Genomic DNA, 12124 nt, shown 5'->3' on the forward strand with positions numbered 1-12124 from the left:
GGCCAGTGCCACTCAGACAGCCCTGTGTGCGTGTTTTCATGGATCACAGCCTATCCCCCTCATCTCCTCAAAGCTCCACTAGCTGATGTGTCCAGGATTCCTCAAGTTCTCCTATTGAACCGATTTTTAAAAGTCACTTCCTCTCAAAAATTACCGAAGCACGTTATGTTGTCTTTCTTCATTTTATAAGAGCAAGTAAAATGGTTGGTGAGGACAAGGGGGAGGGACAGAGAGAGAGAGATAGGGAGGGAGGGACAGAGAGAGAGAGAGATGGACGATGAGAAAAGATGCGGGCTGAATAGAGACGACAGGCCAAGTCAGACAGTGTGTTTTTGTGTCCTACAGCCCCAGGCCACAAGACTAGACTGTAACAATAACAACGCTGACATCTCACTAGCACCACTGTTCATTCTCACACACACACACACACACACACACACACACACACACACACACACACACACACACACACACACACACACACACACACACACACACACACACACACACACACACACACACACACACACACACACACACACACACACACACACACACACACACACACACCATAAAAATGGAAGGGCTCACCAGATAATCACTATCTGCAGTAAGTATGTCAGACTGAGTGTGTAGTGTGCTCCACTCATGTATGAGACATTTTATACTGGTATTGTGCGCTAGTCTGAGTCGTCTTCCATCACTGTACGGAGCGACAGAGATTAACCACATCTAGATACATAAACTAAAATTCCCCTAGGGAGATTAAAAATTAAATTAGAAATTCAGAATGTGGGGAAAAGGGAAAGTCCATTTAAACAGCGTGTGGGTGTGAGACTATAAAATGAACCATTACATGAATGTGAGCCAAAGACACGTATCCTACTCTTTAGGGCTGCCTCACATGTTCTAAATGGAGCAGCTTACCATCTAAAAGCATGAGAAGGTACACGAGTCATCTGCTGAGGATTTTTTCTTTCTTTACTGAATTATGTTTGTATAGAAATTCAGCACAAGTCCAGGTGATTAACAGAATGACTGACCCGTAGACGAGCAGGTTTTTCTCCACTCTGAAGCACTCGGATCGAGGGTAACCCTGGGTTTTGTCCTGAGGTCGTCGCTGTTTGGTGGAGGGCTTGCTGGGTTCATCATCGTCGCTCTCCAGCTCGGAGAACTCAAGTATTTCATCCTCTTTGACGCTGCTGTAGTGGCGCGTCTGTTTCCTCACCCTCGGAGTGTCGATGACCAGCGTGTTCTGGAGATGAAATCGTAAAAAGACTTTTAGATAGAACTTTTATTGCCAAGATGTTCCCTCATCCGGGAATGTGGCTTTTTACCCTTTTTATTGAGCCCATCACAGATGGCCTGAAACCCACCCTTAACTATATGCAAAGTACCTTCTGCTGTATTCCTCTGAAAGTGCCCATTTGTACATTTCTTGTACAATCTGGCTGCTATGACCAGCGTGAACTCTACAACAACAAGGCATCCTCAGGACCGAAAGTGATTAATTGGATATTTGGCTCTGCTCTTCGATTCAGATAGAGAAATTTGCAATCTAGCTCAAACGTAAACTGGCGTTAATTACGTCGTCTAATGAATTACATTTTTGTTCAATTAATTTGATTTTTTCACTCCCTTGCAATCCCATTAATATGAGCAAACAGGGCAGCAGTTAGTTCCACAATTATCACATAGCTGCAGTCATTTCCATTTTAACATGGCACAATGAGAAATCTCAGGGGAATGGCCCATATTCATGCTCCTAGAGCTGGATTAAGTGATTCAATGGAGGGCTCTCAGCCTTCAAATCAGAGATGTTGTAAAGAGAAGCACGAAATATGAAAAGAAATATCACATCGAGAGGAAATTAAAGCAGGAGAATAAAGATGGAAGTAAGCGAAACATTCCACGTGTGTGCAGGAAAGCGATGGAGGTTGTGTTTCTGTGTGTATCTGAGCCTAAGTGATATCTCTGTACCCTCCAGGCATCTGCGCTGTTAAGTGGAGCTAAGCTGCTTACTCTCTCTCAAACACACATGCACACACACACACACACACACACACACACACATGCACAAACACACACAAGAGCATGGAAACATGGGTAATTAAGGAAGAGAGGAGATTCCCTACTGTCAATATTAATCTCCCTCTTCCTCTCTGTGCTTCCCTCCCGTCCTTTCTGACTCACGCTCCCACTTCGCCTCACATTCGTGCTTCGTCCTTGCATGCACCGATTGCTCTCACAAATTGCCCACTTCGTACGGAGCAAGGTAAATACGAGGCAGCGTTTGTTTTCTAGCTTTATCCCATTTTTCTCAGGGAGGCTTGAGCTCGCAGGTACTCGTATCAACCATAACTGAGCGCGTGTACTGTACCCGTCCATTGATGGCATCCATATCCAGCTCAGCCTTCTTGGCCCATTTCTGCCAGAAGTCTGGATCCTCCAGAGAAATGTCTGTTCGGTTTCCTGTTGCAACAAAGCTGGCCTGCAGACAGAACAAAACACATTTAGATTAAAGCAAATATGGAAAATGAAGAGAAGCAAAAGAAGGCGCAGATTAGACCAGGTGAAGTTTTTGCACCTTAGCAAACGTGGAACCTTTGCCCTCTGACTCGATAGTGATGGTGTGGGTTCGTCTCTGGAGGATCTGGTCGATGTCCTCCTCACAGAATTTGGAGCCTTCGTCCTCCTCATCCATCAGAGCTCCATAGGCTCCCTTTCTCAGTAGGTCCTCTATCTCCTTCTTGGACAACTGCTGGACCTAAACAAGAACTCAGAAGTGTTAATTCCTATTTCTTTTTATAAAAGGGATCAGCTGTGTCATCCAAACATGAACGAAGAGATTTGTTCAAACAACTCACCCCGCTGTTTGCGTTCTCTCGTCCACTCATACTCTGAAGAACGGCCTTGTCAAGCCCCAGCTTCAGACTGGCCTTGTCGAACATCTCCCTCTCATAGCTGTTCCTGGTGATCAGACGGTAGATCTTGACGGACTTGGACTGGCCGATACGATGACACCTCGCCTGCGCCTGGTGAAACAACAACACTTAGTTTTGAGGTGATTTGCGACTAAATCCCTATTCACCCTGAGTCTAACTGTGGCTGATTACGTTCCAACATTCAGACGGTCCCGAGAGCCTACCTGAAGATCGTTCTGAGGATTCCAGTCAGAATCAAAAATGATACACGTATCTGCTGCAGTCAGGTTGATGCCGAGTCCACCGGCTCTGGTACACAACAGGAAGACGAAACGGTCCGAGTCCGGTCTGGAGAAGCGATCAATGGCCGCCTGTCGCAGGTTACCACGAACTCTACCATCTATCCGCTCATATGGATACCTGCACACAGAGAGTGTGAACCACACTGGTGTCTTTCCGCAGAGCAAATTGAAACTGTGAAAAGAGGTTTTGGGCTGACTCTGTGGAGCGCTTAAGGTTTGGTCTGAGGTTACATAATCCACAGTGCTCTGATGGAAGCGACTATGCTAGAAAAACATTTACAGAAAGCTCAACACATCCTGACATCTCTTCTTCTTCCTTATCAGCAAAGCTCTGTGAATACGTAATAATTATGAGTCAGATGATGACAGTTAGACTCGCATAAACCCGATTATTAAATATAAGCAGGACGTCTGCTGTCTTAGCTGACTGCGTCACATCAGTCAGTTTTTTTCACAACGTAACCTCAGATAAAAAAAACCTTTAAAACTTAGTTATCCATCTTATCTTTAAGGGTTTCAATCATGCATCTAATGAGAAAGCCTGATAAAATTAATTATAATTTGCATTTTTTTTAATTCTGCACAAAGACTAACCGATGCTAAAGATTTCTCCCTCCCCAAAATATCCAACTCTAACAAATAATGAAACTATTTAGTGACTTCAGAGGCGAACCCTTGCTGCCGTTAATGAAAGCAGGTTAGTTTTTATTCCCACCGTTTCTGAATGAGGTAATCCTCCAGAATGTCCAGACAGCGAACCATCTGACTGAAAATCAGGACTCGGTGTCCACCGGCCTTCAGTTTGGGCAGCAGCTTGTCGATCAGCACCAGTTTACCGGCAGCCTGGATCATGGCTTGAAGACCCATCTCAGGAAAGTCCGTCCTACCAAAGTGAGAGTCCCTGAACTCCTCAATGATCTTCTCCTCCGCTCCTGCACAAAAATACGACCGTTACCAACCGGGATGGTGTTTAGTCGGGTTCTCCTTTAGAAGAGGGAGTACGCACCGTTAATGAGGTAGGGGTGATTGCAGCATTTCCTTAGCTCCATCATGGTGTTGAGGAGGTTAGGAACATTAGCTCCCCCCCCTCCTCCTCCTCCTCCTCCCCCTCCACCTGCACCTCCTTTGGAGAGGAAGGAGAAATTCTTTTCCAAAATGGCCCGATAGTATTTCTTCTGGATATTTGTCAGCTCCACCTAACAAAGAGAAGATCAGAGAGTTTCAGTAGATGTGACCTCTAGAGAGTGTGTAAAGTTGGTCCAGTTAGCCTAAAGAGAAGTGCTGGGAGAGTAATCCTACCTCGATGATGGTCTCCTCCTTGGGGGCAAGATTTTTTTCCACATCCTCCTTCAGTCTTCTCAGCATCATGGGCTTCAGGATGCCTTGCAGTTTCTGGACCTAGTACAATTTTTTTTTATTATTGCAACAGAAACGTTTGGGGAAAGTGGGAATTTTTCTACTTTTCTTCTACTAAATTTCCAGACTTGGCGAGTGCCTGTTACCTGCTCTTCAGTCTTTAGGTCTCCAAATTCAGTCATGAAGGTCTGTTCAGATGGGAATCTCTCAGGTTCCAGGAAGTTAAGTAAGCTAAAAAGCTCCTCCACCGTGTTCTGAAGAGGAGTTCCTGTTAACAGAACTTTGTGCTCCTGAATGGGGAAAGCAGGAGACAGGAAGCAGATGTTTAGAGTTTCTAAAATTAAAACCAAGATACACATATACAGTAGTACAGAAACAAAGCAGACGTTTACAAACATTCTGACATTTCCACAGACTTCCACTCACCATATCCATCATTTTGAGTCCCTCCAGTAGTTTGCAGTTTCGGTTTTTGAGACGATGGGCTTCGTCGATCACCACACAGCGCCATGGGATGCTGCGAAGCTCCGGACAGTCGGCGAGAATCATCTCAAATGTCGTTATCACGGCATGGAAACGATACACGCCCTTTATTACCTTACCCTGAAATGATGTATGAAGAGTTAGAGAAGAAGAATGAAGGTCAATGAGAAAAAGACATCCTCATTAATTATCTCATGTAAGAAAGACTTTGCTCCTCCAGATCAAAAATAGACATTCAATGAGAGCCCCACATTCAGGACATTTCAATAAGAAGCAGAGAATTCTTCTGCTGTCATCAAAGAGCCATCAACTGCAATTTTATTAAAATCTGGTTATTCAAGTTTTTTTCTAAAGCTGGATTTGGGTAGCGTTATCTTGACTGCTGAAGCTCCCCTCCATTGTACCACACTAAGAAAACTATAAAGAGGTTAAATGAATGAACAAATAAAACATTTCTGAGCTTCTTGTTAGCTCTTATTTCCTGTAGTGAACATGTGAGGAACCAAACAACCTCTAATGTACCTGCAGTCCAAAAATAGCTTAATAAATAAGTTACTCTGCATTGAACTCTCTAAAATGTCCAACTGAATTAAAATCTGTGTAGAAATATCCCCTTTACTTGCTGCAAACGGGAGACTACAGCAGATAGGAGAAAAAAAATCCCCTTTCCACAATTTCAAGGGGTGTTTCTCAATGTCAAGGCGCCTGGCCTTGCGAAGCGATGTCTTGCGAGGCCAGGCGCCTTGCTTACGAGGACACTGTCCTTTGGTCAAAGAAAACTGTTAAATGGTACAGACTTGCATCACGCGACCGCGGCTTCTACGGCGGACACGTAAAGTCACGTGACACAGGAGATAACGTTATATTTTACACGTATTAGTTTCAATATAAATATATAACAAGCCTTTTACTTTTTAAATTGTGTGTATGTTTATTAAATTAAAAATATAAGTGAGTTACTACCCGCTAGCCACCGAAGCTGCAACTACTAAGCAACTAACCATCCATAGATAACTTCTTTGAATCTTAAAAAAACGTTTTTAATTAGTTGACTTACTTTTAAACTTGAAAATTGTCCCCGAAGTAGCTGCCGGCTTCTGATCCGCCGTCTTTTTGGAAATACCGCGGTGTATTGTGGATAATTTTTGACCAAAGCTAGGCTACAGGACACCTCCCGTGTATCTTCGCTCAGCTAGCTAAACGGCTAACAAACGGAGAACACACGCCTTGGTAGAACACGAACATTGGAACCGACTGGAACACGTCTTGGCGGCTCCTGATGACGTATCTCCTAGGCAACCAGGGCGGGGCCAAGACATCAAGGTAAGGCTCCTTGACATTGAGAAACACCCAAGGATTACCTCATTGTAGATTAGGAAGGAGCAGCGAGTACACTGCTACCACAGCGTATCGTCACAGAGCTTGCTGTGCTGAAGTGTATACTGAGATGTTTGGAGCATTAAACAATAAGACCTTAAAGTATAACAGCTTACAGCAAGAGGACTGTAAAGAGCTTAAGGAGACCTGAACACCTGCGACAGGCTCAAGAGTTCTTCACAGAGGAGGAGTTCATCTTAATCTTTACAGTAACATAAAATACTACAACGCAAAAACTGCACTAATTCTGCTCATTAAAGACAAAATAGGAATCAAACGGTGAGCTGAATGGTGCAGCGTTTTTTTTTTGCACCTGTGCATCTCTGTAGTGCATCTCGTAGGCCTGAATGGTTTTCCGGCTGGCCTGGCTGCCGTGGTAGACCACCACATTGAGCTCTGTCCAGGTCCTGAACTCCCTCTCCCAGTTGGGAATGGTGGAGAGCGGGGCGATGATCAGGAACGGCCCCTCAATGTTCTTCATGTATATCTCATAGAGGAATGTAATGGACTGGATGGTCTTCCCGAGCCCCATTTCATCAGCCAGGATGCAGTTCCGTCTGCAGAAGACAAAAGATGTGGACAGAGTGAGAGGCTGGAACAGATGGACTTAACATTCTCACCATTTACTGTCACTAAACTGTCATAATCCCTCGTGCTCCAGAGTCAGAGCCTTTGCACACTGGAGCTCTGGTGGTAAATTCCTTCTCTTCTACATGACTGGACTCAACGGGCCTCCATAAACTAAAGATTTTCCCTCCTGGTTTATTAACGCTGATTTTCCAAAGAGGGTGAGTCAGTTTGTTTTCCACTCCGGTGATCTAATAGAAAAAACGTGGGACACAAGTTGGAAAATTCTTGGTAGTGTGTTCTGGAAAAGTTCTGAGCAGATTTCTTGTGTATGTGACTGATAAACCAGAAAATCACACAACAGAGTTTGTTTTTAAACAAAACAAAAGTGCAATGAAACAAACAGATCATTTCTAATCTTCAACTCCTCTGAGTGTGCTCGTCTAAAGCCTGTTAGATCCCATCGGAGCATACATTTTACACATGGATGGCACCAGTGGGAGAGCTCATACAGAAACACAGCACAAGGCCTCTTAACTTAACTTAAATGTCCACTTAAGACAACTTAATGGAGCTCTATTACATGCACTGGCCGAGAGTAGCAGTTAGGGAATATTTCTTACAAAATATACAATTAGTGGTGACTTACGAGTTGTACCAGTTGAAAGTCAGCCAGTTGAGGCCTTCGAGCTGGTATTCCCTGAGTGCGTTGCCGTTCCTGTAATCTCTGGAGCTCTCCAGCTTTTTCCAGTCAGCTGCAGAAGGCCGATCCTTGACACGGGCAGAAATAATACAGGGTCATTAAACTGCAGAGAGGCCTATTAGTCCCAGCTGAATCTTCAGTGTAAGGATGCTGAACTCGAGGCTGAATGGATTCAAACTGGGTTTCATGGCTGTGTAGAAAAAAGCTCCTCTATTGACTGAAACAGCAACTGGTCTTTATTTACGTTTACTTGTCCTCGGGTTTCAGCCGCTCAGGTCTCTTTCTGCTGCTTTTATTTGGATCATATTTGATGTCAACAGTTTCGTGTATCATGATTTCACAGATTTTTTTCCATCCATAAGAGACAAGTGGTCTCATTAGAAGACCAGGATTTCCCTTCTGATAGATCGTACACGTAGGGTGAATAATCCTGAGCTCTCACTGTACTTATGCTGCTAGAGGACACCAACATTACCTCGCTTTGATGTCTTAACTCTTCAAATGTGTTTTTGAGGTCATCGCTGTCATTTACGTTGTGTTTTTCTCTTTCCCACATTAAGGATTTTTGGCCCAGTGCCTCCGACTCTTTCCTGTCCTCTAAAACCCCAGTCGGCTGAGCCAGAAGGCCACCCACCCTGAGCTTAGCTCCACTGCTGGTTCCTTCTCATGTGGAGCTGCTCGAAGTCCTCGTGCACGCTCTGGATGAGGACAATTTGCCTGTTGGCCCAGAACCTTACTTGTGCTGCATCTAAAGTTAGAGGACGTTTGCAACTTGTAGCTCAAAAATAAAAGTTTTCTTCATATAAATAAAAGAGGCTGCAAAACTTTTGTAACTATTTGTTATCGTTATAAACTAAACATTTCCAAATTAACCTTTTTTAAACCAGTTTTTAAAAATATTTAGAAAAAAGAAACATTTTTGCTAATTTTCTAAGGAAAATAAAAGGCTGACGCAATAGATGCAACAGTCCTAATGGCCATCCTGTGAGCTGTAAGCTCAAATAAATCCGCTTCAAAGAGTCTTCTCCGTCTGAAGGAACATTTCTAATATCAGCCTTGAGGGAAAACAGTAGGATGTCGTTAAAAAGACGGACACAGGGATAGAAAGGGAGTGATGGGGTAAAAGACCACAGCCAGTCAGCTGCTTCTGTTCAGCATTAAACATATTGTTAGTGGTTTGGCCTTGCCACAAGTGCAGGGCGTGTGTGCCTGTGATTGTGTGTGAGAGCGAGTGTGTAACACCACAAGAACGTGGCCCAGAGAAGACCAGTTAAAAGAGCTGTAAATCTGGAGGAGGAAGGAGCAGGCTGCAGGCCAACACACACAAAAACACCAGTACACGCCCACTGGGGGGAGGATGAGAAACTGCCGGCAGAGGCAGACGCGCGCGCACACACACACACACACACACACACACACACACACACACACACACACACACACACACACACACACACACACACACACACACACACACACACACACACACACACACACACACAGACACTCACCACTCTGTTAGTGTTGGGTGTGCGTGCTGCGATGCGTTCATATTCATCTATCTTGGATTGGTCGATGTCTGCCTTCAGCTCCCAGGTGGCGTCTTCGTAAGGCAAACTGCACCATTTCACCAAATATAAGGTCACCACCTGCACACGCGCACACACACATAAACACACGCGCACGATAAACTTGGGCTTGTGGTAAGGAACAGAAAAGATGAGAGGCTCAAATTCGAGGAGATCAAAGCACCTCTCCGTTTTCATCTGTGCTCTCTGAAACGTCCAGGACACGGTCCACCTCTACATAGTCCGGGTTAAAAGGCTCATCATCCATCTGGAAGAAGAACAAAGGACCCTTAAAACTCTTCAAACCAAGGTTTTACAATGATGGGAAGCATGAACCACATTAGACCAGGTTGATGTTTTTAAGTAAAACCAGAACACAGGTCTCACCTCAGTTATAAAGTTGTTAAGTAGCTGTTTGGCCCTAAACCTCTTAATCTTCTGGTGAATTCTCTTGTCCTTCTCCAGCTCCTCCAGCTCTGCCCAGCGACAGTGGAGGTAAGAACTGAAACAAACATACCCGCTTAGTTTCTGAGCTTTAATGTCTTCGGAGCAAAAGCCACATGTGTGGGTCATGCGCTATGGAGGTGATTTATGGTGTTTTAAGGAGCTGCTGGATGGAGAGTGTTCAGACATGAACTTTTCGATAACATTTAATTTTTGTGGAATTTTATAATTTCTTCTTCATATAATAGGGAAGCACATTTAATTTATTGAATGGTTTACAACAAAAGAAACAAACAGAAGTTCAGCTAGCTTGAAATTGGATGTCTAAATCTATTTAAATGTATGAATATAATATTGGACAAAACAAGATCTGTCTGACCATTTCTATAAATATCACACACATATCATGTATGTAACATTTCAGTCAATCCAGAGTTGCAGCCAATATTGTCTTCTGGTCAAAATCTCGTATTTAAGGTGGAGGAACTGCAATGATGTGGGCTTCCTACTCCATGCAGACCAATCTCCACGTGAAAATAAAATCAGGAATCCAATAAATGTGCTTGTGATATTAGTGCTGTCACCAATGTGACCGACCAAGGCTACCTACCGACCAAGGCTACCTCAGATTAAACTGACAGGCATCAGCACTTCCTCCATCTCTGCTTAGCGTGATGGAGCGGTTACATCCATTTTCTTTAAGCTACACAGTTGTTTTGCTCCAGAAACTTCTACGACTTATTTTTCCCATTTTTGTTCACCACAATAGCTCCAGGTTAAAAATTGCATCAGACCGTGAAGAAGTCATTCACTAAACCAGTTTGATTTAAATAACTGAATGCATTAATCGTCGATTTGCCAAGTTAAACCCAGGTGACGACTTTCTGATAAATTGTGTGAAGACTGTCCTCTAAATGTAGTCTGTTGAGTTTGGCTTTTAAACTTTTGGTTTGAAATAAAAAAATAAATATCTTTAAATTTTTTTACATCCGACACGAGCTCTCAGCCAGACAGCGATCTTCAAGTATTTAGCAATGAGGGTAATGCCGGGACTGCACAACTACCATTTGTGTTACTGATGCAAGAACAGAGCTGAAGCAGATATAAAAGCAGTCACAGCAGAAAGAAAATTGAATAAGGCTTTCAGGGAGAATATGCTGCGCTTTTCCCACTTAAAGACCAATGGACACCCTGGTGTGTGTGTGTTGAAAATGGGTCTAAAAAAAGAGAAAGCCATGCTGTGAAAGACAAAAGTGGTGGAGAGCTAAGAAAAACCTAGCTACTACTTACAAGCCCTTGAACTTGACGTAGAACTCCTCCACCTCCACTTCCTCCCCCGACTCCAGCTGAAAAGGGAAAAACAAAAAGGTTAATAATCACAGCAAATATAGCAGCAGGTTGGTGAAAGAGCAGAAGTGGTTGCCATTGTTATAAAACATGTGGTTTAATTTGGTGAAGTGGCACACAAGGAGCCAGCACACCAGTGCCGGTCAGAACCCCAAAGCTTTTGTTTCATTCATTCAAGGCCTAGATTTATGGGGTTTAAGAAATGTGATAAAAAATAATTTTTTTACAGGAAATATTAAAGGAAAAAATTAAGAAATTCTAACCAAAATCTAAGACAAGTAATGAGACCTGAATTAATTTTTGCACGTGTGAAAGAAGAACTCTCAAAACAGTAGCCTATTTGAGCCGTCGGACTCCATTCACTAATACTAATGTAGTTGGAAAACACACACACACACTGCATCTTTCTACTACTGTACTGCCATGAATCATCAATCTCACACACACTGCCTGAGGAAACACTAGCTTGGCGTCTGGCGTAGCTGGCGTTGTGGTTTTGGCTGTGTGCCAAGCCTGGGGTCAACTCTGAATGGAGCTGTGAGAAAGGCTGTGTGTGTGTGTGTGTGTGTGTGTGTGTGTGTGTGTGTGTGTAGGCGGGGGGCAAACCCACTGGGAGCTGGCAGGCAAAGGAGAACTGGCTGGTGAAACTGTATGTACGTGTTGGCTGAGGGATGACTTTTCTTTAGTCAAGGCATATAAAACAAAGCAGCTGACGCACACAGAGTCAATCACAAGCACACAAAGCTCCACGCACACTGAAATACAAGAGCTCTTGTATCTGCTCACCCAGTGAATGCACACCATCTTTGCTCAGTGTGTCCACATGTGTCTGAATGCGTGCGTATGTAATCTCCTCAGGCCAGCTGCGGAGCGGCTAATCAGGTGACGTAAACCATGGCTCGAGCCAGCCTGTCTACCGCGGGCATCTATTTGTTGTCACAAGTGTAGTAGGTACGGGAGAGTGGTTTTACCTGTTTCTTAGAGGTGCGCATTCCCATGATCTTCTCCACAACAGGCCCTTCAGCCTCAGCCACATCCTGGGAAAGACAGAAA

General features: G+C 43.9%; 1 protein-coding gene across 4 annotated transcripts in view; it reads right to left on the reverse strand.

The window, feature by feature from the left end:
* chd7 (chromodomain helicase DNA binding protein 7) overlaps positions 1 to 12124 on the reverse strand; it is a 113325-nt gene that overhangs the window by 16079 nt on the left and 85122 nt on the right. For all 4 annotated transcript variants that reach the window (XM_070541730.1, XM_070541731.1, XM_015957267.3 and 1 more), the window contains 17 exons: positions 12043 to 12108; positions 11015 to 11070; positions 9668 to 9782; positions 9465 to 9548; positions 9224 to 9361; positions 7659 to 7780; positions 6756 to 6999; positions 5009 to 5185; positions 4729 to 4872; positions 4526 to 4624; positions 4233 to 4422; positions 3942 to 4158; positions 3149 to 3344; positions 2868 to 3035; positions 2588 to 2767; positions 2381 to 2491; positions 1044 to 1255 (listed from right to left, as the gene is read on the reverse strand). In XM_070541730.1, the coding sequence (XP_070397831.1) occupies positions 1044 to 1255; positions 2381 to 2491; positions 2588 to 2767; positions 2868 to 3035; positions 3149 to 3344; positions 3942 to 4158; positions 4233 to 4422; positions 4526 to 4624; positions 4729 to 4872; positions 5009 to 5185; positions 6756 to 6999; positions 7659 to 7780; positions 9224 to 9361; positions 9465 to 9548; positions 9668 to 9782; positions 11015 to 11070; positions 12043 to 12108 (2519 nt within the window). The remainder of the gene's footprint in view (positions 1 to 1043; positions 1256 to 2380; positions 2492 to 2587; positions 2768 to 2867; positions 3036 to 3148; positions 3345 to 3941; positions 4159 to 4232; positions 4423 to 4525; positions 4625 to 4728; positions 4873 to 5008; positions 5186 to 6755; positions 7000 to 7658; positions 7781 to 9223; positions 9362 to 9464; positions 9549 to 9667; positions 9783 to 11014; positions 11071 to 12042; positions 12109 to 12124) is intronic.

Source organism: Nothobranchius furzeri, chromosome 11, assembly GCF_043380555.1.
Source record: "Nothobranchius furzeri strain GRZ-AD chromosome 11, NfurGRZ-RIMD1, whole genome shotgun sequence".
Taxonomy (NCBI): domain Eukaryota; kingdom Metazoa; phylum Chordata; class Actinopteri; order Cyprinodontiformes; family Nothobranchiidae; genus Nothobranchius; species Nothobranchius furzeri.